The sequence below is a fragment of the Protopterus annectens genome, chromosome 6.part0, assembly GCF_019279795.1.
Source record: "Protopterus annectens isolate FY-2018-M chromosome 6.part0, PAN1.0, whole genome shotgun sequence".
In the NCBI taxonomy this organism is placed as follows: Eukaryota; Metazoa; Chordata; order Ceratodontiformes; family Protopteridae; genus Protopterus; species Protopterus annectens.
Window position 1 is genome coordinate 734,824,704 of NC_056737.1, and position 24,732 is coordinate 734,849,435.

At 41.6% G+C, this 24,732-nt stretch overlaps 1 protein-coding gene across 1 annotated transcript in view; it reads left to right on the forward strand.

Moving 5' to 3' along the window:
* KTN1 (kinectin 1) overlaps positions 1–24,732 on the forward strand; it is a gene marked incomplete in the record, with an annotated part of 2,305,074 nt that overhangs the window by 1,251,921 nt on the left and 1,028,421 nt on the right. The window contains 1 exon segment of the mRNA XM_044074427.1: positions 5,568–5,605. Coding sequence (XP_043930362.1) covers positions 5,568–5,605 — 38 coding nt within the window.

Sequence of the window (24,732 nt, forward strand, 5' to 3'; positions counted from 1 at the left end):
CATTACTGTGGCTGTAGACAAAACCTGCAAGTTACTCCCTTCCACCTCCCTCCGGCCCTCTGACAAGTAGAGCAGATTAATGGAGTGCTTAGGGGAAAAAAGTATACACTTCTGCTACCTTAGCAGTGAGAACCATCAAATACCAGACCCACATGGCCAAATACTTCCTGGCTGTGCTGGCTTATGTGGCTAAACAATTGGGGGACCTCCCTGACTCCCCAGCCAAGGTTAAATATCTACTCTATTGAATTCCTGCACACTGGTAACTAAGCACTCTATCAAGTGCAGTTATGATGCAATGGAGGCTTCATCTAGGACTGCCACCTTTGGGTCGTTCATCAGGAGATATTCCTGGCTTAGGTTGCAGCCTCTCCTTGATGACATAGTCAAAACTCCTGGATGCACCCCTGAACAATAAAGATTTATTTGGGTCAGCAGCTACTGACCTCTTCTAGGCCCTTCAAGAGAAGGGTAAGGAACTACAGGATCTGAAACACATTTTTGTCCCCCCGGTTCCACTCTTTCAAAGAAACTACCATACCAAAACCTCCTTTGTGAGAAGGCCTGTCAGACAGATGCCAACCAAAAGCAAAAAGGATTCCAGGAAACAGTACTCTTCCAGGTATGCCCTCTACCCCTGTTCCCAAACAGCCTTTTCAGGGTATGGCTACCAGGCACTGCATCCAGACACCCCTCTTTCCATGCTTCTCTCTCTCTCCCCCTCCCATTCCCTGCTTGGAATCTGGTTACTCAGGACTCTTGGGCCCTCTCTCTATAATAAAACAGGGATACTTCATGACATGGGAGACCAAACCTTCTCCCAAAGGCACCCCCTCAACCTCCTTGAGACCAACTGGCTTTCTTCTCTCCGGTTCTTCAGGAACTCCTCGCACAAGAAACAATTCAAGAAGTCCCTACACATGCAAGAGGAAAGATGGTCCCTGGAGACCAATCCTGGTATTGTCCCATCTCAACACCTTCCAACAGATTCCCTCCTTTCGGATGCTCACTCTTTCCCTGATCCTTCCCCAGGCCTCCTTAGTATCCTTGAATATAAAAGACACCTACTTACACATCCCAGTCTGTACCCTCTTCAGGAAATTCCTCCACTACTCCGTGGATTCTGCACACTTTCAGTTCTGTGCTTTGCTGTTTGGTCTCTCTACAGCCCAAGAGTCTTTACAAAATGCCTTGCACCAGTCATGGCCTTTGCCAGGGCAAGGGGATTCCAGCTCTTGCCCTATCTAGCCAATATCCTGATACAGGCCCCGTCAATTCCAGTGGTCCTGTAACACCTGGACTTCACTATTTCCCTTTTGAGAAGTCTGGGATTCACCATACATCTCAAAAAATCATCATTTATACCCTCACAGGATCAGGTGCTCTTGGGATGCTGGATCCTAACCGGAAAAATGGCCTGTCTTCCCCCAGAAAAAAATTGTGGTACTCTCTGCTTATTTCAAGGAAGTACTTCCCCCTCAGAGCCTTGTCGGCCAGGGAATTTCTCGGACTCCTGGGATTCATGGCCTCTACCATCACCATGGTACCCCTGGCAAAGCTTCACATGTGGAAGTTCCAATGATACTTGAGAACAATCTGGAAACATCATCTGCATCCCCTGGAGTTCATGGTCCCCAGGCTGTCATGCCTTTCCAGGGAACTGAATTTTTGAATAGCCTAAATTCAGGCCATCCTAGGCGTACCCCTACATCCCCTGCCCCCCATGCAGGGCCTCTTCACAGATGCTTCAGACACAGGGTGGGGCGCAACCTTAGAAGAATGGAGAGTGAGAAACTCATGGACCCTCACTGAACAGAAAGAGCACATCAGTATCAACAAGATGAGAGCCTTGATATCGGCCCTACACATTTTCAAAGATTACCTCCTACAAGGCACACTGAGGTGGTACACGGGCAATACCACTGTGCTGTGGTAGATTAACAAATGGGGGGGGCAAGGTCCTACCTCCTCTGCAGGTTGGCCCTGCAAGCATGGGAAATCACCTTGGAGAGACAAGTCAACATCCAAGCTGTCTACATACCTTCAGCAGACAATGTAATGGCAGATTCTTTAAGCAGGACCATGACACTATTTCACGAGTGGATGCTAAACAGGATGTTTTCCTAGACCTGGTCCATCAATGGGGTATTCCAAATGTGGATCTGTTTGTCTCTCCCATGAACAGGCATCTTCCACCCTTGTGCTCCAGGGTACCACATCCGGAAGCATGGAGGGGTGGATTCTCTCTCATTCCCTTGGAAGGGGATGTATGCTTATGCATTCCTCCCTTCCCTCTCATGCAAAAAGTTCTGCTGAAAATTCAGAAAGAACAACCTCAAATCTTGTTGGTGACTCACTTTTGATCAAGGCAGCATTGGTTCCCCCTATTACTCCATCTAGCCAAGGGCAGTCTCACAAGTTACCCCACCGGATGGACCTGCTCACACAGGAGAAGGAAGCGCTCTTACACCCCCAGCTATACACCCTGAACCTTACACTGTGGGTGATAGGGCATTGAGTCCCTTCAGACACCTTTACATGTGCTTCAGGTTTTGCAGGAGCCCAGAAAAAAATACCAGGAAATCATACTTTACAAAATGGGAGAGATTTTCTGTCTGGTGTCAGAATCACAGTTTACAACCACTGGTAGTAGACCCTCCAGAGGTCTTGTCCTACCTGTGTGAATTGATGGTCTGGACTATCTTATTCTTCCATCAAGACCCATTTATCTGCCCTCTCAGCATGCCTGTCACTCACACCACCTTTGGCTTCTAGGTTGGAAGTTAAACTTTTCTAAAAGGGGTTCTGCACCTCAGACCTCCAAGGAAGCCCATTCCACCTCCTTCAGATCTAAATTATGAACTGGAAAAGTTGACACTGCCACCCTTTAAGCCAACCAAAGACTGCTGTCTCCAGCACTGTACATGGAAAACTACACTCTTGGTGCCCCTTACTTCAGAAGGGTTTCAGAACTTCAAGCCCTTATGGCCTGTCATCCATTTACTGTCTTCCACTATGACGTGGTGTGTTTACGTACCAACCCAACCTTCATGCCCAAAGTAATCAATGAGCTATCCTTGAATCAGGCCATCAATGTACCAACCTTCTTCCCTTCACCCCAAAACCCGTCTGAAAGGATACTACATTACTTAGATGTACACAGACAACTAGTGTACTATTTGGCTAAGACCAAATCCATCTGTAAATTAGACTGGCTCTTTGTCTCCTACCACCCAAGAGCCCTGGGACACCCTGTTTCCAAGCAAACCATATCCTCTTGGATATCTAAAACAGTCACCTTTTGTTATACAGCCCATGGCAGAAGAATTCCTTTTCCAGTAAAGACACTCCACTAGGGCAGTGTCCTCCTCTTGGGCTTTTTTCAAAGGTTTGGATACAGCTGCCATTTTAGAAGCAGCTACATGGTCCTCTCTCCATACCTTCACCAAACACTATAAGTTGGACAACGTTTCTAGAGCCATAGCAGGTTTTGTCAGAGCCGTCCTTCATAGGTTTGTGGAAAATTCTTCTGTTCCTCCACCCAAATCTTAGTACAGGAGCTTTTGCACTCTCCTTTGTGTTATGGGATACAGCAGCATACGACTAGAATAATATAATAGTGTAAAATCTTACCATAACCTTAGATGTCCTTCTGCTCTATATGCTGCTGCATAGTTTCCCACCCTGCCTTCTCCCTGACACTTGCCTGACTCCTGAGTACCCACTCTGTAGTCGCTGATTCTGGCAACATTCAGTTCTGAGGTAGGTGCGTGCTGATGTCCGTTTTGTGCTCGCTGTTTATGACCATCCACAAAGAGAGACGTGGGATATCACACCACCCGAGTGGTAACCTCTATCTTTTGTAGAATGGCTGGATGTATGCAAGTTGACCAGAGGCAGAGACTCCCTTGTGTTATGGATACAGCAGCATATAGAAGAGGAGGACATCTAAAGTTATGGTAAGATTTTACACAACAATACTTTTCTACACCTGAGATTTCAGTCTGAAGATCAGCTCATGCTAGAATATCATTGCGGAGATAGAGCCGCATTTTGCATGAGTCAGAATCACCATAGGTTAAGGGGTGGGTCTCATCAGTTTTGTTGCAGTCATCTACTTTGAGTAGTTCTGAGAGAGGCTTTGCCAGAGCTCCCACCCTGGGCGTTGAATTCTTGGGTGTTTTCACCACCATTCCATAAGCTGGCTCAGCTTTAGTTTCTCCATTGTTATCTTAAGTTGCAGTCTTTGTAGTTATCTGTTTGAAAATTGTGAAAGAGTGCTTAGGACCTGAGCTTTTTACTGGGGAGCTTTCCCCTTAACTCATAAGAGTTGATCTGTCTTTGTTGTGTAAGAACTGTTTAGTGAGATCATGCTGGGATTCTCTATCTCAGGAGTCTGAGATGCAAGGTATTTACTTTTGGACTGCTGATGGGAGCTAGAGTTGCAAGTGCAGGATTTTTACCCTTAGGAACTTGGGTTTTTATGCTAGTGCCAGACTTAGCACAGGCATTGTCTTATCCCCCCCTCCCCACACACACACAGACATGCATGCTGTTCTTGGTGAGGATGTGGTCATATATAAGGTAGGTTTGATTAACACCATGTGAGTAGGATTGCACCGTTAGGCAAATCTTTGAGCGGTTATGTTTTTGGAGCTTGTGGAAAGTGCAGGTCTCTTCCTTGTTACCTCCCATGCATAGCCTTGAAAATGAGGATAGTTCTAGCATTCTGGGCTCTCCAGAACTTCCATCCTTCTGGAGTGATCTCCTTAACAGTCAGTAGTATGGCATACTAAACAAAAAGGAAGGAACCAAATGTCACCCCTTTTGCAGAGAGATTGTGAGAGTATCACAATGGGTGATTGCTGTGCACAACTTTCTAATGCACATGACAGAGAAAATCACCTGCCTAGAAGACAGGATAAGCTGATAAATTTTAAGGCCTCACAAGTGGTGTCTCAGTCCATCAGACTGATCATCTTCAGCTACTGGGCCCAGCCTTGCTGCAATTTATCTCCCTGTCCATCACCAAATGTAAAAGCTACTTAACCCTGATGGGTATGGTGTGCATCTGTACACATGCATGTCTGTTACCAGATGCAAAACCTGCTAGCTAATTATTGGAGAGGATAAATCCAGCCATAGAATTCATCAGAGCAGGGTGTCCTTTGTAGACAAACTGTTGCTGTAAGGCTATATGTTTGACTGTTGTGCTCTGTAACTGGCAATGACTGCATAGTTTAAGTTGGTATGAACCTATAAATGTGCTAAAGCTTTGCAGCTAGTTAGGAGCCTTATGAGTTAACCTCTGTACTTTTCTTGCTGGTATGCTAAACATTCATGAGCTTTCCTGCTTTGCTTTCTGTAGTACCTCCTGAAATCTGAGCCTTTGCAAGTTATAACTTCATTTTCAGAGAATGTTAAAGGAACTGTGTAATCTTAGAAAAGAAATGATGAGCATTTGAGCTGCATTTCATATATGTTAATCAGTGTTGCTTATTTTTTTTACAAGTATTCTACCCAAAAGAATAGAGTACGAAATGACTACTTATCTTTTTGTGTTTTAGGTCCATTCTGTAGAGCAACATGAAAATATGCAAAAAGAGTAAGTTAAAGCTACATTTATTGCATTCTTTTAAAGAAGAGAGACTATTTGTATATATTTTTGGAAATTTGAATGTATCACTAGTTATTTTTTTAGTTCTGGCAAATCTGTGTTCCTGTAGTAGATATGGTATTCTCCCTAAATTCCTCACATTTATATAACTTTCAGTCACAAAAAGGAATGGTCTTGGGTGGGGGTGGAGGCTGTAATAGTTAATAACAGTTAGGTTTGCCCATTGTTTTCTCAAAGTTGAAGAAATACAGCAGTGAAGAAAGCAGGCAGAAATGCAAAAAGAGGCTTGTTTAACTGTTTCTAGCTGAAGTTACAAGGACATCAGGATCTATCCTAAAAGGAAGATCAGTTGTCTAAAGAGAGAATAATCCTGGTAAATACTTCAGATTTCTAAGACCACTGAACAAAAGTATATATGCAGTTCCAAGAGTTTGTCATGCTGCTATGAACTGAAACGTCCTTCTGCTAAAACATTTATAAATTTGCACAAAAAATATCGTTGATGTAACAGCTCATGACATCCTTAAAGTTTTAAATATTTAAGAGATATGTTTCTAATGCATGCTACATTACATTATTAATATAAAATAAGTACTGCAATATGTTTTGTAACTACGAAAAGAGATGTATATGGATGCATATGGATTTAAATATGTAACCTAGCTTCGTAAATTTTTTGGTTTATCATGTACTGTTACTAAAAGCAGTCTAAGTAAAAACAAATTCATCTGCAGTGCCTCTTTTTATGGAGCATAATGACAAACGTATCTTCTTCTTCTTTCAGCTGCTCCCGTTAGGGGTCGCCACAGCAGATCAACTGCTTCCATTTCTTCCTGTCCTCTGCATCTTGCTCTGTCACACCAACCACCTGCATGTTCTCTCTCACCACATCCATAAACCTTATCTTAGGCCTTCCTCTTTTCCTGTTACTTGGCAGCTTCATCCTTAGCATCTTTTTCCCAATATATTCTGCATCCCTCCTCAGCACATGTCCAAACCAACGTAATCTTGCCTCTCTGGCTTTGTCTCCAAACCTTCCAACCTGGGATGACCCTCTAATATACTTATTCCTAATCCTGTCATTCCTCGTCACACCCAGTGCAAATCTTAACATCTTCAACTCTGCCACGTCAAGCTCTGACTCCTGCCTTTTTGTCAATGCCACTGTCTCCAACCCATATAACATAGCTGGTCTCACTACCCTCTTGTAGACCTTCCCTTTCACTCTTACTGGTACTCGTCTGTCACAAATCACTCCTGACACTCTTCTCCACCCACTCCATCCTGCCTGTACTCTCTTCTTCACCTCTCTTCCACACTCACCATTACTCTGAACTGTTGATCCCAAGTACTTAAATTCATTCACCTTCGCCACCTCTACTCCCTGCATCCTCACTATTCATCTATCCTCCCTCTCATTCACACACATATATTCTGGCTTAGTCCTGCTGACCTTCATTCCTCTTCTCTCTAGAGCATATCTCCACCTCTCCAGGGTCTCCTCCACCTGTTCCCTACTCTCACTACAGATCACAATGTCATCTGCAAACATCATAGTCCACGGGGACTCCTGTCTGATCTCGTCTGTCAACCTGTCCATCACCATTGCAAATAAGAAAGGGCTCAGAGCTGATCCTTGATGTAATCACACCTCCACCTTAAACACATCCGTCACTCCCACCGCAGACCTCACCGCTGTCACACTACCCTCGTACATATCCTGTACCACTCTTAAATACTTCTCTGACACTCCTGACTTCCTCATACAATACCACAACTCCTCTCTAGGCACCCTGTCATATGCTTTCTCTAAATCCACAAAGACACAATGCAACTCCTTCTGACCTTCTCTGTACTTCTCCATCAACACTCTCAGAGCAAAAATCGCATCTGTAGTGCTTTTTCCTGGCATGAAACCATACTGCTGATCACTTATCACCTCCCTTCTTAACCTAGCTTCCACTACTTTTTCCCATAACTTCATGCTGTGACTGATCAGTTTAATCTCTCTGTAGTTACTACAATTCTGCACTTCACCCTTATTCTTAAAAATCTGTACCAAAACACTTTTTCTCCATTCCTCAGGCATCCTCTCACTTTTCAAGATTTCATTAAACAATCTAGTTAAAAACTCCACTGCCATTTCACCTAAACACCTCCATGCTTCCACAGGTATGTCATCTGGACCAACAGCCTTTCTGTTCTTCATAATGACAAACATATAGATGTTAAAATTCTTCTATCCTGATAGTTTATCAGCTCTGCTCTTTTCCCTTTGAGGTCCTGTGCTAGTTTCATGCCAGCTAGCCTTGGTTTGTGCATGAGGCACTCAAATGCAATAAGCAGTAGTACCTCCTGCTACTACACACTGCTGTTCTCTTTCGGTTTTGTTCCCATGTCTGTAGCACATTGGGCAACTAGCACCTTCTAGCACTCGTTTCTGTAGAGGTTATGGTTTTACAGGGTCAGGGTGCTAGCCTGAGACCCAACCCTCCTCAGACTGTATACCACACACTTGCAGACAGACTCGCACCTAGGGCTAGTTTAGAATGTCCAGTCCACCTACTGCATGTGTTTGAAATGTGGGAGGAAACCGGAGCACCTGGAGGAAACCCACACAAACACAGGGAGGACATGCAGACTCCCCACAGAAGGCATTCCAGCCAAGAATCGAACTCGCAAACTTATTACACATTGCTGTTAAGTGTTTAAAACCCCACTTCACCATTTAAATAATAGTTTCATGTTAAGACTTCTAGCATTAAGCAGCTACCTGGGACAAAATCTGAGAGTTCAGTCATATATCTCTTCATATATTCCAGGGGGATACATCTCATGTCATTCACCCCAACATGGACTATGACAGAGTCATAACGGTACTTGCTGCTGAGTGACTTGAGTGCATGTGTGATTTGACGGATCATGGCACCTGACAGGCAGCTGACTGTGTCCTTCTTGTCCAGCCTGGTGAAAGGACATCTGTGTGTCACACCACTCAGTCACCTATAACCAAAACATTTGATTCCGAGGTGTTTGCATTAAGGGCTTGTTTGCTGAGGCACTGGAATATGTGCCATTTTGTGTAGTGGTTTCTATACCTTTCGCAGTGTGTACAAGTGGTTTTCACTTGGGAGGTCTCCGATCTTTAAGTAGGCTTTTAGTGAGTACCTCCACATATGCGAGTTTACATATCATGACCCTGTCTTGCACGAGAGGTGAAGTCTGTGTGCTGACATCCTGTTTGTTATGTGACAGGATTAATTCTAAAGTCATGGTGTAAATTACATCTCTCACATTTGGTATTTTTTAGGAGTTACTGGTAATCAGTATACATGAGGCAGTTACTAGATTGCCTCAGGATGTCCATGTCAATTGTGTGGGCTGGCTGTAGAAATGGTGGGAAACTGACCACCCATTATGGCAGGTTTACACCATAGGTACTATTAAGCTGGGGGAAGTTAGACCAGTTTATGCTCTAGTATCAGCTAGGGGGCTTATTCTATTAAGGGTTAGGGTTGGGAAAATGTGTCAACGCTGCTTACTGCGTGCAGCTGAGTTGCACTCGGAGCAACCAGGAAGCTTGGAGAGTTCCACTGGCAGAAGTCTATGGAAAAATTGTGTTACAAGGCATTTGTGTCTATAAAGGGAACTGCTAAACCCAGTTGAGCTGTGCGCAGCAAAGAAAAAATGTGAAGCTTAAATACAGGCAAAATTAAACAGTTGAAAACTAATCTACCAATAGGAAAGTACACAATGAACCTTCCTCTAGCAATCTCCAGCTCAGACAAGGCTGTACCCAGACTCTTCTGCCAAAAGGATGCACAGGAGCCTTCCTTAAGATGTCTGTTTTTAATGCTGAAGTGCAACAAAAACAGGCTAGACTTCGTAGGTCTGAATCTAGTCTATGCGACCTAGGCTGAAAACACGGTTTAAAATAAGGGCAGTAAATATGCAGTCACAACAGCAAACAGTATACACATATGCAGTGATAGACAAAATGCAGTTCAAAAGTGCAACAGACACAAAATATACTTATTTTCTTATTTCTCTTGGATACCTTAGATTAAAGCAGACTCACTCTGGACCTCTGGCAAAAGATGCCAAACTCAGATCAGATATGTTTAATTTTAATGCAGAAGTTTCTGAGGACTACATTAAAATACTTTAGCAAAGGTTTTAAAATCAAAGGAAAATCTGCATTATGGCAAAGGGTCAGATAAAAGATACTAAATACTGAAAATATGAGGTTCTTCCACATCACAGAAATCCCTGGATCCACCATGATCTTGGGGAATAACTTAGGAATGACAGAAGGTGCTTCTAAGGTCTTAACTTTTGGAAAGAACTGAGGTCAGTGAAAATATCGTTGGTACTTTCCATAACAACTGCACTACATACCTGCTTTTGGGACTCACTATGGTAATAGTATCCTCTTCAGAAATGGTGTTAAAATCATTTGTTTATGACCCCCCCACCTCTTTTTTTGCTGCTGAAGATTTACCTTTGCTGATATTAACCAATTTATCCCTCTTTATTTAACTCTATTATCCATTTTTTTTTAATTAAGTAGGATAACACATTCACCTGTGGTAAAGAAACTGATAAAAGCCTACCACAATTCCTATACATTACCATATTAACCTTCACTTAAGGTTTCATGAAGAAACAATAGTCAATGGAGATTAACTGCACTTCTCACCTTGGAAGATGCTGACGTCTGTGCAGTCACTGAGACATGGTTTAAGGCCGCAGAGAGCACCCTGGCCGGGCAAGGCGTTCATACCTCAAAATGGGTGTGAAGGAACCAAAGGTGGAAGGGTATCCATCTTCATTAAAGCCAAGTACACCTTGAGACTGGTCAAACAGTATGACTCTCTCAAACTACTCTATGTTCAATTTAACTGTAGGAAAAATACCGTGCCACATCATCACTAGCTATAAGGTCCCCCACTGTGAACCATGAAAAGCACACAGGCTACCTAGACTTAATGGAGTTACTCTCCATACAGCCCAACACCTTAGTCATGGGTGATTTCAGGTATCCTTCTATCAACTGGGTGACTTACACAAACACGCTCGACCAGAGGTTCCCGGACTCTGTTCAAATGCTCTGGAACAGAAAGTCTGCATCCCCACAAGGGCTCAAATGCCATAGAAATAGTACTCACCAACATGGAGAGTCACTGCACCACCCACCCCCGTGTGATGCCTTCCATGGTAAGGACGGACCGATGGTATAAAAAGTTTTATACCCCCACATTCACAGACAATGACTGCTGTGCAGAGGTGCTCTGATGCCCTGTACAAACTCTTAAGCAACTGTATAGATTCTGCTGTATCTGACCAGATCAAAACCAGGTTGTTCTAAAAAATCAAGCCACCTTTGTGGACTTCAAGTATAAACAGGTTATGTAACAAGAGGAAGAAACTGATGTCTAAGAATAAGAAGGAACTGACTCAGCAGAGGAAGAATTTCCTCCAGAAATCTCGTGAAATCCTCTAGAGCAAAGTATGAAGATAAAATAACATACTTAGCTAAGGATAATCATAATTACATCCACCATCTGAAAGGGAATGCCCAGCTATGTGCAGAACTGGTAATAAATGGTACCACTCATACTGCACCTCTGGAAATCACCAACCTGCTAGCTGACAGATTTGGTGCAAACTTCAGCCCCCCCCGAGACAACTCTCTCTATTGTATCTAGTTATAACCACACAGTAAATGGCTATGATTCTCTAAGTGTAAATGTGCATTTGGAAGGACTGTTAACAAAAAAAAATCTGTTTTTCCAAAGAATGTGAATGATGGGTTACAGCACAATGTTAACAATAGTAAAAATGGTGAACATGAAGCCTTCAATTCATTGAAGGACTTAATATACCATTGTGAAAAAAGGCTGTTTAAATTAAAATCTTTGCAAGTAGACATTGCTTATTTAACTGAATGTTTAGTTTTAAAGATTGTACCACAAGGTTTAAGGTTGTTTAAATTTACTTTTGGTATTGACTATAATGAGGAAATTTTGCATGACTTTAGCAACTTTTTTGATGAAACTTGGTTGGGATTGATAAAACTGTATTTTATTATGAAAGACAAAGTAAACGTGGCACAGGAGATTGATAGGCTTGACACAAAAATCAAACAGGATTTATTGTTTTTTCAACATAAGGATTTGTATTTCAATGAAAAAAACAAAAAAACAAAAAAAATACTCTTGTTTTCCATACTTTTCTAATAGTTTGTTCCAGTGATCAGATTTTGCTGATCCCTGGGCTTTGTCTTGGTTCCTGTTTTCTCCATTTTCCTTGTTTGGTCAAGGGGTAGTTTCTTTACTCACTAGTGGGAGTAGGGAGTACTGAGCTGCCTGTTTGTCCTCAGAGGAGTGGTTTAAGGCAGTAACTTGTAGTTTATTGGCCATTTTGGGTCATTTCCTGTCTTTTCCAGCCCCTGCTATAAAGCACGCTTTGGCGGGCTTTTCTGGCTATAGAGAACTCAGCACAGCTCCTCGTGGTGTCCAGCAGAGTTCCTAGAGCAGCAGAGACCAGAAAAGACAAACTTTCCAGATTCTAAGTATTTTTTCTGCATTTTCGACTTTTTAAGCCTTTCGATTGCTATTTCTGCCTGTTTTATTCTGCTATTACCTGTTTTACTGTTTTTAATAGCTTGAATTGTTTATTGCACTTGCTTGTTTAAGTTTTGCTTAAAAGTTAAACAACAGGCTAATACACTCAAGTGTACTAGCTTTTGATAGCATTTAGTCGAAAAACACAGCATTTATTGTATTTTCTGCCTATCTGAAAAAAAACTTGAAAAAAAAAAAAATACTCTTGTTTTCCATACTTTTCTAATAGTTTGTTCCAGTGATCAGATTTTGCTGATCCCTGGGCTTTGTCTTGGTTCCTGTTTTCTCCATTTTCTTTGTTTGGTCAAGGGGTAGTTTCTTTACTCACTAGTGGGAGTAGGGAGTACTGAGCTGCCTGTTTGTCCTCAGAGGAGTGGTTTAAGGCAGTAACTTGTAGTTTATTGGCCATTTTGGGTCATTTCCTGTCTTTTCCAGCCCCCTGCTATAAAGCACGCTTTAGCGCGGAGTTGCCACTGTTGCACACTAGGGCAGCACCGGTTAAGCAGGTTTAAACTATTCGGGCTACCTAAAGTCCACTCTTCAAATTTTACCTTAAAACTACCTTCCTCGAACTATACTACTGATCTAATCAGCGTATCCTATAACTAAAAAGATCATCTCTACTTGACTCCAAGTAGACTATTCTCTATCTGTTAAACCTAGCACTTGCTCCTACAGTACTTATTACCTTGATACGGCACTCTTGTCATAGATAGTACCCCAAAAGGCAACCCCCATTTCTCGGTCACCCACGTCCCCCGGAATCTTTTTTAAAGTTTTTTTTTATCTATTCCTTCTAGCATGTCGAGGGATCAGTTGCTAGTGTCCTCTCCTGCTCAGTTGGTGAACCTGGGAATATTGAGGCAATGTTACAATTGCCTCATGTACACAGACAACCCTCTCCTCCTCCCACAAAACACAAATACATGCGAGAGATGCAACTATACGGCCAAACTGGAGGCTGAACTCTCTCAACATAGGACTGGCAAGACCAGTCAGGAGGAGAAGGTTACCACACACACTATAGACCCAGTCTCACATAGTACCATTACAACCTCAAATCATACACATAAACACACAAAGACATACTCTGAGGCTCTGATCAAAAATCTACCAAAACAGCAGAGGCCACCAAAGCAGACACCCAAACAACCACCACCTCAGAACACAACACCTGCAACACATAGACCTCACAGTCAGAGTGTCAAACAGTCACAGCCCTTAAGGCCAAACACAATGCCAGACACACTAGTCATTGGTGACTCCATAGTCAGACACACTAACGTCCCGCTCACCAGACTGAGTAAGGAGAAGGTCACAGTAAGCTGCCTGTCGGGTGCTAGAATCCGCCACATAACGCAAGCACTCAGGTCTCTCAACAGCAGGTACAAATATGACTCAGTCATTGTCCACGCTGGTGTAAACGACCTGAGACGTACCTCCTTGGACTACATGAAAAGAGACATTGAGGAGCTCTCTGATTATGTAGCCCAGGCAGGTATGACCCTGACCTTGAGCAGTATCCTACCTTCACCAAGAATGATGCCACAATACAGAGATAAGATGATCAGCTTTAACAATTGGCTTAAACACTGGTGTCATTCAAAGGGGATCCAGTGTCTGTCTGCCTGGGATGACATGCTGGACAAGCCACGCTGCCGCAAGGGACAGCTTGCACCTGTCACCCTGGGATTCGGATATTGGCAAAGGCTCTTGCCACCCCATAGTGCCTTTTTTAGGCAAGGCCCAAATTCTAAACCTACCACCCTAGAACAAAAAAGGAAAAAACTAAGGGTAATGCTGCTCAATGCCAGAAGTCTAAATCTCAAAATGCACGCACTCGAGGCCCTTCTCAGTATGGAGAACATCGATGTCTGTGCTGTGACAGAAACCTGGTTCAAGGCTCCTGAGAGCACCCCAGCGCTATCAGGATTTACCTCATATCATGCGTTCCGGCCCCAAAATCCGGACAATACCAAGAAAGGAGGGGGGGTATCCATATTCATCAAGGACACCCACACCTCAAGACTGGTGGCAACGCACGATGCATCGGAGACCATCCAGGTGCAATTAACCATAGGCAAGACTGCTCTGCAAATTGTAGCATGTTACAGGCCACCCTCACAAACTCAGGAACCTCACATGGCCTTCCTGAAAACACTAGAGGGGATAAATGTATCCACACAAATAAAGCCAGCAGCTGTAGGTACCAAAATACAGATAATTTAATGCATAAATACTGAGAGAAAAATCCCTCAGATATCAAGTATACAGACCGGTTTCGGCTCAACAGAGCCTTCCTCAGTGAAACAAGTTTTTTTATAAAAGTCTGCTCACAAAGGTTCCAAACACAATATATATATGTGAACAAAAACCAATCACAGTACATAATCAGCCTATCATGATTAACAAATCACAATTGGTCATTAAGACCAGGTGGAAACATTGCCCCAAGTTTAATTATCCACTTCCTCTCTTTGGAAGTCAGCAATTCATGCCATTTTGTTTTATCCTGACATTTACCCTTAATGTGGTCAATGATGCAAAACATAAAATTAGCTGTGGTATGTTTTAAACTATGTTTGAATAATGCATTGTTACTACGCTTATTTTTGATGTCACTAATGTGTTCACCAATTCTAAGGCGGAATGCCCTAGAGGTCTGGCCAACATAAAACGCAGAACAGGTGCAGGTCACTAAATATATAACCCACCCAGAACTACAGTTGGCCCAAAAATTAATCTCAAAAATATCAGGTGTATTCTGACTACTAAATTCTCCAGTACGTGAAACCTTGTTACAAAATTTACAGTGGCCACACGAAAAACATCCAACCACTGGAGCCCCTGTAAGAGTTGATTGAGTGTAAACTTTGGAATCAGGCAAAGACTTCTTATAATGACTCAAATGTGACCCAATAGTACGTCCCCTTTTAAAAGAAAATGAACATCTGTCCCCAAGAAAGTTATGCAATCTGTTATCCGCCAAAAGGATATTCCAATGTCTATCAACAATTTTCATAAAGCCTCGAGTATTGCGTCCATAAGAGGTAACTAACCTAAGCGGTTGTTGTAACCCATCACGATGGTGATCTTTATAACGCAATAAATCAGTTCTGTCAAATTTAGAAGCCCACTGTTTGGCCATATGTATAGTCCCTGAATGATATCCCCTGTGCTTAAATCTAGCGGCCAAGTCATCACTGGTCTTAACATAAGACCCTTGGTTGGAACAAATTCTCCTAGCTCGTAAAAATTGTGACTTGGGAATGTTCCGGATGATATGTGGTGGGTGGAAGCTGGTGGCATGCAATAAAGAATTGTACTCTGGAAATTTCCTGAATAGGGTAGTAGATAGAGTATTGTCCATATTCCTATGAATTTCAACATCCAAAAAAATTATATTAGACCTGTCAAAACTCATCTTAAATTCTATACCCCATATGTTATTATTAAGATAATCAAGAAATTCCATAAGATACTTGTCATCAGCCCTCCACACCAACCAACAATCATCCAGATATCGACGCCACATATCCATTTCATACATGTAGATGTTGTGACTGGCGTCATAAATAATGATCTTCTCGATATACGCCATAAACAAATCTGCATAAATGGGTGCAAAAGATGCACCCATAGCAGTTCTAATTAGCCCTAATAAGGGTTTCAAATATTATCCAACAGGCTACTAAGGAACAATTGATGGTGTCGTCCCCTCAAAAACAATATCTCTATATGCTTCCCAAAATACATAAAAATGTTAGTAATCCCCCTGGCCGACCAATTGTTTCTGGACATGGGTCCTTGACGGAACCCTTATCGGAATATCTGACTTTCTATTTGAAACCCTTATTAGGGCTAATTAGAGCTCGTATCCAAGATACCACACAGTTTTTGGAGATTATTGGTGATATTCAATTGGAGCCGGAATGGCTATTATGTACCCTTGATATTACGTCCCTTTACACCAACATTCCACACTGGGCAGGCCTACAAGCATTAGAATATTGGTTGGTGAGATCTGATTTATACAAACCTGGTTTCAACACTTTTCTGGTTTGTCTCACGGAATATGTGCTAACCAGTAACATTTTCTGTTATCAGAATAAGTGCTTTTGGCAAATTAAGGGAACTGCTATGGGTGCATCTTTTGCACCCATTTTTGCAGATTTGTTTATGGCGTATATCGAGGAGATCATTATTTATGACGCCAGTCACAACATCTACATGTGTGAAATGGATATGTGGCGTCGATATCTGGATGATTGTTGGTTGGTGTGGAGGGCTGATGACAAGTATCTTATGGAATTTCTTGATTATCTTAATAATAACATATGGGGTATAGAATTTAAGATGAGTTTTGACAGGTCTAATATAATTTTTTTGGATGTTGAAATTCATAGGAATATGGACAATACTCTATCTACTACCCTATTCAGGAAATTTCCAGAGTACAATTCTTTATTGCATGCCACCAGCTTCCACCCACCACATATCATCCGGAACATTCCCAAGTCACAATTTTTACGAGCTAGGAGAATTTGTTCCAACCAAGGGTCTTATGTTAAGACCAGTGATGACTTGGCCGCTAGATTTAAGCACAGGGGATATCATTCAGGGACTATACATATGGCCAAACAGTGGGCTTCTAAATTTGACAGAACTGATTTATTGCGTTATAAAGATCACCATCGTGATGGGTTACAACAACCGCTTAGGTTAGTTACCTCTTATGGACGCAATACTCGAGGCTTTATGAAAATTGTTGATAGACATTGGAATATCCTTTTGGCGGATAACAGATTGCATAACTTTCTTGGGGACAGATGTTCATTTTCTTTTAAAAGGGGACGTACTATTGGGTCACATTTGAGTCATTATAAGAAGTCTTTGCCTGATTCCAAAGTTTACACTCAATCAACTCTTACAGGGGCTCCAGTGGTTGGATGTTTTTCGTGTGGCCACTGTAAATTTTGTAACAAGGTTTCACGTACTGGAGAATTTAGTAGTCAGAATACACCTGATATTTTTGAGATTAATTTTTGGGCCAACTGTAGTTCTGGGTGGGTTATATATTTAGTGACCTGCACCTGTTCTATGCTTTATGTTGGCCAGACCTCTAGGGCATTCCGCCTTAGAATTGGTGAACACATTAGTGACATCAAAAATAAGCGTAGTAACAATGCATTATTCAAACATAGTTTAAAACATACCACAGCTAATTTTATGTTTTGCATCATTGACCACATTAAGGGTAAATGTCAGGATAAAACAAAATGGCATGAATTGCTGACTTCCAAAGAGAGGAAGTGGATAATTAAACTTGGGGCAATGTTTCCACCTGGTCTTAATGACCAATTGTGATTTGTTAATCATGATAGGCTGATTATGTACTGTGATTGGTTTTTGTTCACATATATATATTGTGTTTGGAACCTTTGTGAGCAGACTTTTATAAAAAAACTTGTTTCACTGAGGAAGGCTCTGTTGAGCCGAAACCGGTCTGTATACTTGATATCTGAGGGATTTTTCTCTCAGTATTTATGCATTAAATTATCTGTATTTTGGTACCTACAGCTGCTGGCTTTATTTGTGTGGATCTATATGCTTTTTTGCCGTGCAGCGGTCTTTCGTGCATCCTTTGTGGACTTTTGGGATAAATGTATCACCAAACACCATCATACTAGGTGACTTCAATTACCCTAATATAGACTGGGAACACTACTCAAGCCCAAACACCCTAGCCCAAAAGTTCCTGGAATTTATAAACTCAAATGCCATGGAACAACTAGTCACCATCCCCACAAGAGGAGATAACATACTTGATCTCATCATCACGAACATGGGAGCACAATGTTCAACACCGGAAGTATACCCCTCACTGGTGAGATCAGATCACAAACTAATCTCGCTGGAGGTCCTCATCCCACCCCACCTGAAATAAAAAGACCACAGTAAAGAACTTCTCAAAAGCCGACTTCACACTTCTAAAGACTAGTGTGGTCTCCTTTAAGGCCCCGAGCGGCGGAAAACAGTACTCAAGCCGCTGAATCACTTACAAATGCCTTCTACCAGCACCTGCAGGACTGCATGGATAAGGCAATCCCAAGCAAAACAAAGACTCTTTGTACCAAAGGCAAGCGTCCAGTCTGGTGGACCCCAGCCATAAACAAACTCTACAACAAAAGGAGGAAGCTACTACAAGATAGAGCAAAATCCTTAAAAGGTAAGACACCCTTGATCACTATAAGTAAAAAACTAAGAGCGCTCATAAAATCATCCAAAACAAATTTCGAGAGAAAAATAGCTAAAGACTCAAAAGACAATCATAAGGCCTTCTTTAGCTATGTTAGAAACCTGGGAGGAAACTCCCAGATATGCTCAGAGCTAGTTCAAAATGATGTGAAGATTACTGATCCTACAGACATTGCCAACATACTGGCTGACAGGTTCAGTGCAAACTTCTGCCTCCCCAAAAGGAGAGACATCTATACCAAACAATTGCAGCCCCCCAAACATCTCCAGCGCCCAAGTGAGAACTGCTCTCTCCAAAGGCAAAAACACAGCATCCATGGGACCTGATGGTGTCCCCGGCTGTGTGCTCCATGAACTCAATGAGGAATTAAACCCACAGCTAGGACAGCTATTTAATCAAAGTCTTACCTCTGGATACGCACTCCAGGAGTGGCGCACTGCAACTGTGGTCCCACTTCACAAAGGCGGTGCCTCCACCGACCCTGGAAATTACCGCCCATTAGCTTGACAAGCCTTATCTGCAAAGCCATGGAGAGGATCATAATGGACCTCATAAATAAAGACATAGGGAATTTGCAGATTTTGGATCCAACCCAGTTTGGCTTTGTCAAAGGCAGATCATGCCTTTTAAACCTGGTTGACTTTTTCGAAACAGTCACCAAAGCCATTGATGAGGAAAGGCAGTCCATACAGCCTACCTCGATCTGGCTAAGGCCTTCGATACAATACCCCACTCGGGTATCATTGAAAAACTCATCAGCTTAAATGTCAACCCATACATCACAAGATGGGTTGCAAACTGGCTGAGTGACAGAACCCACAGGGTCAGAGTTGCTGGCGCCATGTCAGACTCAAAGCCTGTCACAAGTGGTGTCCCACAGGGCTCAGTCCTGGACCCACTCTTGTTTGGCATCTACTTTTCCGAAGTACAAGCAAACAAAGGAGGGTTATGGCTGACAAAGTTTGCAGATGACTGCAAACTGGGCACCATAGTAGAAAACACATCTGACACAGATATCCTTCAGAAGGGTCTCACAGAAACGGATAACTGGTGCCAGAGCCACGGCCTAAAGTTAAATGCCAAAAAATGCATAGTCATACCCTTCGGGAAAAACAAGGTTACCCCTAGCTACCAAATAGGTGGCAATCCACTGAGCACAGAAGAAGTTATCAGGGACCTGGGGACCCAGGTTGATAGTAGTCTGTCATTCGACACCCATGTAGCTAAAGTAGTTAGGAAGACCTTCTACATTGCCCACCTTATCATGAAGGATTCTCATCTAGATCAAGGGAGGTCATAGTCTCCCTTTACTCATCACTCATCAGACCAATGATTGAGTATAATGCCCCATTCGGAATGTATCTGACCCGACACTTGCAGCAGCTGGAGAGGCCACAAAAGTTCCTCACCAAAAGGATAAAGGGTCTCAAAAATCTGTCCTATGCTGCCCGACTGAAAGAACTCCAGCTCTATTCAGTCGCTTACCGCTTGCTCAGAGGTGACCTTTGCCTAACATACAAGGCCATGTCAAACCCAGATTTGATGAATATGCTTCACCTCAAAAAATCTAGATCCATCAGAGCCACAAGGGCGGGAGACTTAAACCTCGACACGGCTATTAATAGGACAATCTGGAGGGATAGATTCATCACCCAAAGACTCCCTATGCTGTGGAACAAAATCCCGGTACATGTGAGGCAGAGCACCTCGCTGGCCTTGTTCAAGAGAAATCTTGACCAATGGATGGGAGATCGCAGATATACCCCAGGGATTACCTCAGTGTCACTGCTCGACAGAGGCACAGCAAAATAATGGGTATAGTTCCCCATACTAAAGGGGTGGCGTAAGCCACAAAACGATGGGCTAGGCTTGTAAATGCCCTCGGGCAGATAGCCTAGTATGAACCTATAAGATATTAGACAAAGCGGAGAGAATAAATCTTTTTCATAAAAAGAAAAGAAAGTTAGAAAGGGATATTAAACAGTATGAAAGTAAAAAGGTTTATCCAGTAGGAAATATCTTGAATTCTAGTTCTAGGAAAGCTCATATACCTAGTTATAGTGAAGTATTGAGGGGTTCGAATGAAAATGATGAAAGTGTAGAAAGTTGTCATGCAGCAGCTCAGGATTTTCAGCTGATTCGTCGCTCAGAGAGAGTGGCCCACAAGTAAACAGACCAGAGGGAGTACAATATACGATATTATCCACAACCCCAGAAGAAGAAAATGTATACAGGAATGAGAAGAATTACAGAAACTAAATATAATTGGGAATAGTATAATACATAAAGAGAATGATTTTACAATATGCAACTATATTGGAAGAATTATTACACCTGAGCATTTCAGCTTATTGTCCAAACATATAAAATTTGTCCCTGAAGGGAAGGGAAATTTAATGGACAATATTATTGAATTAAAAATGTATGTTAGAAAGTTGATCTTGGATATGTATTTCTCAGACCAAAATTCAAGGATGTTAGAAGGTAACAGGGTTAATTTAGTAATGCCTAGAAACAATAGTACATTTAATCCATCTGTACATCCTTTATTGGATAGATTTGAAAAAATAGTTGTGGAGGCTATATACAAAATTCATGAGAATGATAGAAAAGTTACTTGGAATATTACTAAAAAGGAGTATGAACTATTGATAGAATTTAGGAAGGATGAAACTTTACGTATCATCACCCCAGATAAAGGAGGGGGAATGGCATTATTTAAAACAATGGATTATATAAATGAGATGCAGAAGCTATTGTCTGATGAAGAAACTTTTACAGTAGATTCTAGAAACCAGATTAATATATCTTATTCATGAATAAATTCATACTTGGAAGACTATTTATTAAATGAGAGAATAGATGTAGAATTGTATAACTTTTTACATAGAAAGGATCCTACCATTCCTATTTTTTTTGGAATTCACAAAATTCACAAGAATTTAGAGAAACCGCCATTCAGGCCCATTGTGGTGGCAAGGGGTTCAAAGATACACCCCCTAGCAGTTTTAGTGGACTCCTGGGTACAACATGTAGTTAAGAAAATACCTCATTTGGTCTGAGATTCATGGGAATTTTAGGTCTCTCTTAAGAATGAAATCTGGGAAAAGGACTTGGTTTTCCTTACAATAGGTATAAAAGGTCTTTTTACTGTGATTCCCAAGGTAGAAGGACTAGGTTTCTTCGAGGAAGCTTTGTTTCAATATTCAGATCTGGGGCAGGAACAGATAACACTCATTTGTGAGCTCATGAGTTTGATTTTGGAAAATAGTTTCATTTTTTTGAAGGAGAATATTTTCAGCAAACCAAAGGTGTAGCAGTGGGGCAGCCTGTGCCCCCATGTATGCAAACACAGTACTTTTGGGCTGGGAGACCCCATTCATGTTGTTTCCCCTTTTGGAATAGAATAAAATTGTATTCAAGATTTTTGGATAACACATTTGTTTTTTGGAAAGGTACATGTGAGGAAGTTGATAAATTTGGTCAATATTTAGAAAATAGAACAGAATTTTTAAAGTTTACCTACCAATATGACGAGTGGTATTAATTATTTATAACATATATGTCCCATTATAATGGGTTTAAGTCTAAAGTGTATAGAAAAGACAGATTTTTGCAACTCTTATCTACATTTCAGTAGTCATCCTATATTACAAAAAGAGTATAGTAAGGGGGCAGGCTATTAGAGTTGCAAGGATGACATCACATAGAGAAGATGTATGGGAAGAGTTGGAAAAAAATAGTGATATGTTTCGAGAGAGGGGATACCCCGACAATTGGTTGTTGGAAATAACAAGGGAAGTGTATGAGAAGTGGGGTACTATGTTTAAACCACTACTGGGTGTAGGTTTAGAAGAAAGTAGCAGCACACACCGCTTGTCACTGAAGAACAATATAAAAAGGCATGCATACTTGAATGCAATCATTTGACTAGTGATATTAAAAAAGCCCTTCAAAAAAATTAGAATATATTTAGGGTTAACAATGAGGTGTTGGATAAGGTAGGAGAAAGATGGAGATTTGTTCATAAGACAGGAGCAAATTTCAAAAGACTGCTGGAGCATAAAATACATTGATGAACAATCGGAGTGTGGAACAAGACCATGTGGTGCTTGTCAACAGTGCCCATATATAAATCAGGAAGTTTATATAACACTGAGTAACAGACTAAAAAGTGAAATAAATTTTCAGAAGGGAAGTTGTGCATCTAGTAGAGTGGTGTATTTAGTTACGTGCTCGAACTGTACTACATTTTATATAGGCAAGACTGAGTGTCCCCTCAAGAATAGAATATAGGAACATAGAATTGACAGAAAAAAATGCATTGTTTAAGCATTCCCAAAATTGTTTAAATTTAAAACAAATTGTGTTTGGTATTGTGGCGCATGTAAAGCCTGAACCCCTGGGGTGGTGACTGGAGAAATTTGTTAAAGAAAAAAGAAACTGAGTGGCAGATCGGACTGGCAGCTATGTTTACCCCGGGGATAAATGATGTTATATCCATTGTTCCTATGCTGCATGAAAGAGCAAACAGATTTTAACTTGTTTATATTTTTTTTGTTTAACATAACATGTTTAACGTTGGTTTGTGTGTGTATATACATGCACACACACACGCATATACATGAATTTATAGATATATATATATATATATATATATATATATATATATATATATATATATATATATATATATATATATATGCAATACAAAAGTTTGTAAGTTTTTATATTGCCATATTTTATGCTTTTAAAAAAGAGAGGGTAAAGTTGCATATTTGTGTGAAGTTGTAATTTTGTGGCATCTATTGTGTGGATTGGTTAAGAGAGTTATCTATCATGGTTAAAATGGTATATGAAGTGCTTTCAGATGGTTGTTTAATTATTCTGATGAAGTCTCCATTCCAGGAGACGAAAGTGCTTAATTCTCAGTTTTGTAATAGTGTGTTTGCTGGTGATTTTTGATGTGGTACTTTGGATTTATACTTCAAAGCATACCCGAAACCAGTCCTCTGCCTAGTATCTCTAGAGATCGGGTCTTGTGTGTGCTCTCCAAGGCCAAAAACACAGCCTTAGTAGGACCAGATAACATCCCAGAATGCTTATTAAGCAGTCTGAAACACGATCTGGGAGATCCACTTGGCATTCTCGTCAACCATAGCCTTAGAACTGGCTTTGTTCCAGCAAGTAACACCCTCCCCCCTAAGGGGGGGGGGGCATCAACACAATATGGTAGCTATAGACCTGTAAGTCTAACCATTTGCATTTGCATTTATACTTCAAAGCATACCCGAAACCAGTCCTCTGCCTAGTATCTCTAGAGATCGGGTCTTGTGTGTGCTCTCCAAGGCCAAAAACACAGCCTTAGTAGGACCAGATAACATCCCAGGATGCTTATTAAGCAGTCTGAAACACGATCTGGGAGATCCACTTGGCATTCTCGTCAACCATAGCCTTAGAACTGGCTTTGTTCCAGCAAGTAACACCCTCCCCCCCCTAAGGGGGGGGGGGCATCAACACAATATGGTAGCTATAGACCTGTAAGTCTAACCAGTTGCATTTGCAAGGCCGTGGAAAGAATCATCATAGACTTTATCAACAGGGACATAGGTGACCTTCAGACTCTAAACCCAACCCAATTTGGCTTCATTATCATGCTTATTAAACATAGTAGACTTCTTCGAGAATGTTACCAAAGCTCTGAATGAAGGTAAGATGGTGAATACTCCCTATCTTGACCTGGCTAAGGCTTTGGCACAGTCTCCCACGCAGGTATCATTGAAAAACTCTCCCAGCTGGGGATTAACCCCTACGTCACTAGATGGGTAGCAGATTGGCTCACTGACAGAACTCATACTATCCAAGTTGGTAACTCCATCTCTACCCGTAGACATATCACCAGTGGAGTGTACCACAAGGTTCTGTGCTGGTCCCTTTACTTTTCGCTTTACTGTTCGGAATCTACTTCTTGGAAGTCCAGGCTAAACTAGACAGCCTCTGGCTTACCATGTTTGCTGATGATTGCAAATTGTGTGCAGTCAGTCCCCGATGATGTTAACATACTACAGAAAGGGCTGGCACAGACAAATGATTGGTGTAAAAGCCATGGTCTAAAACTAAATGCAAGAAAGTGCATTATTATTCCCTTTGGCAAAGTAGATTACCCCGTTTACTACATTATTGACAGCACTCTACTAAGCTCAAACCCAGTAGGTACACGGGTAGATAGC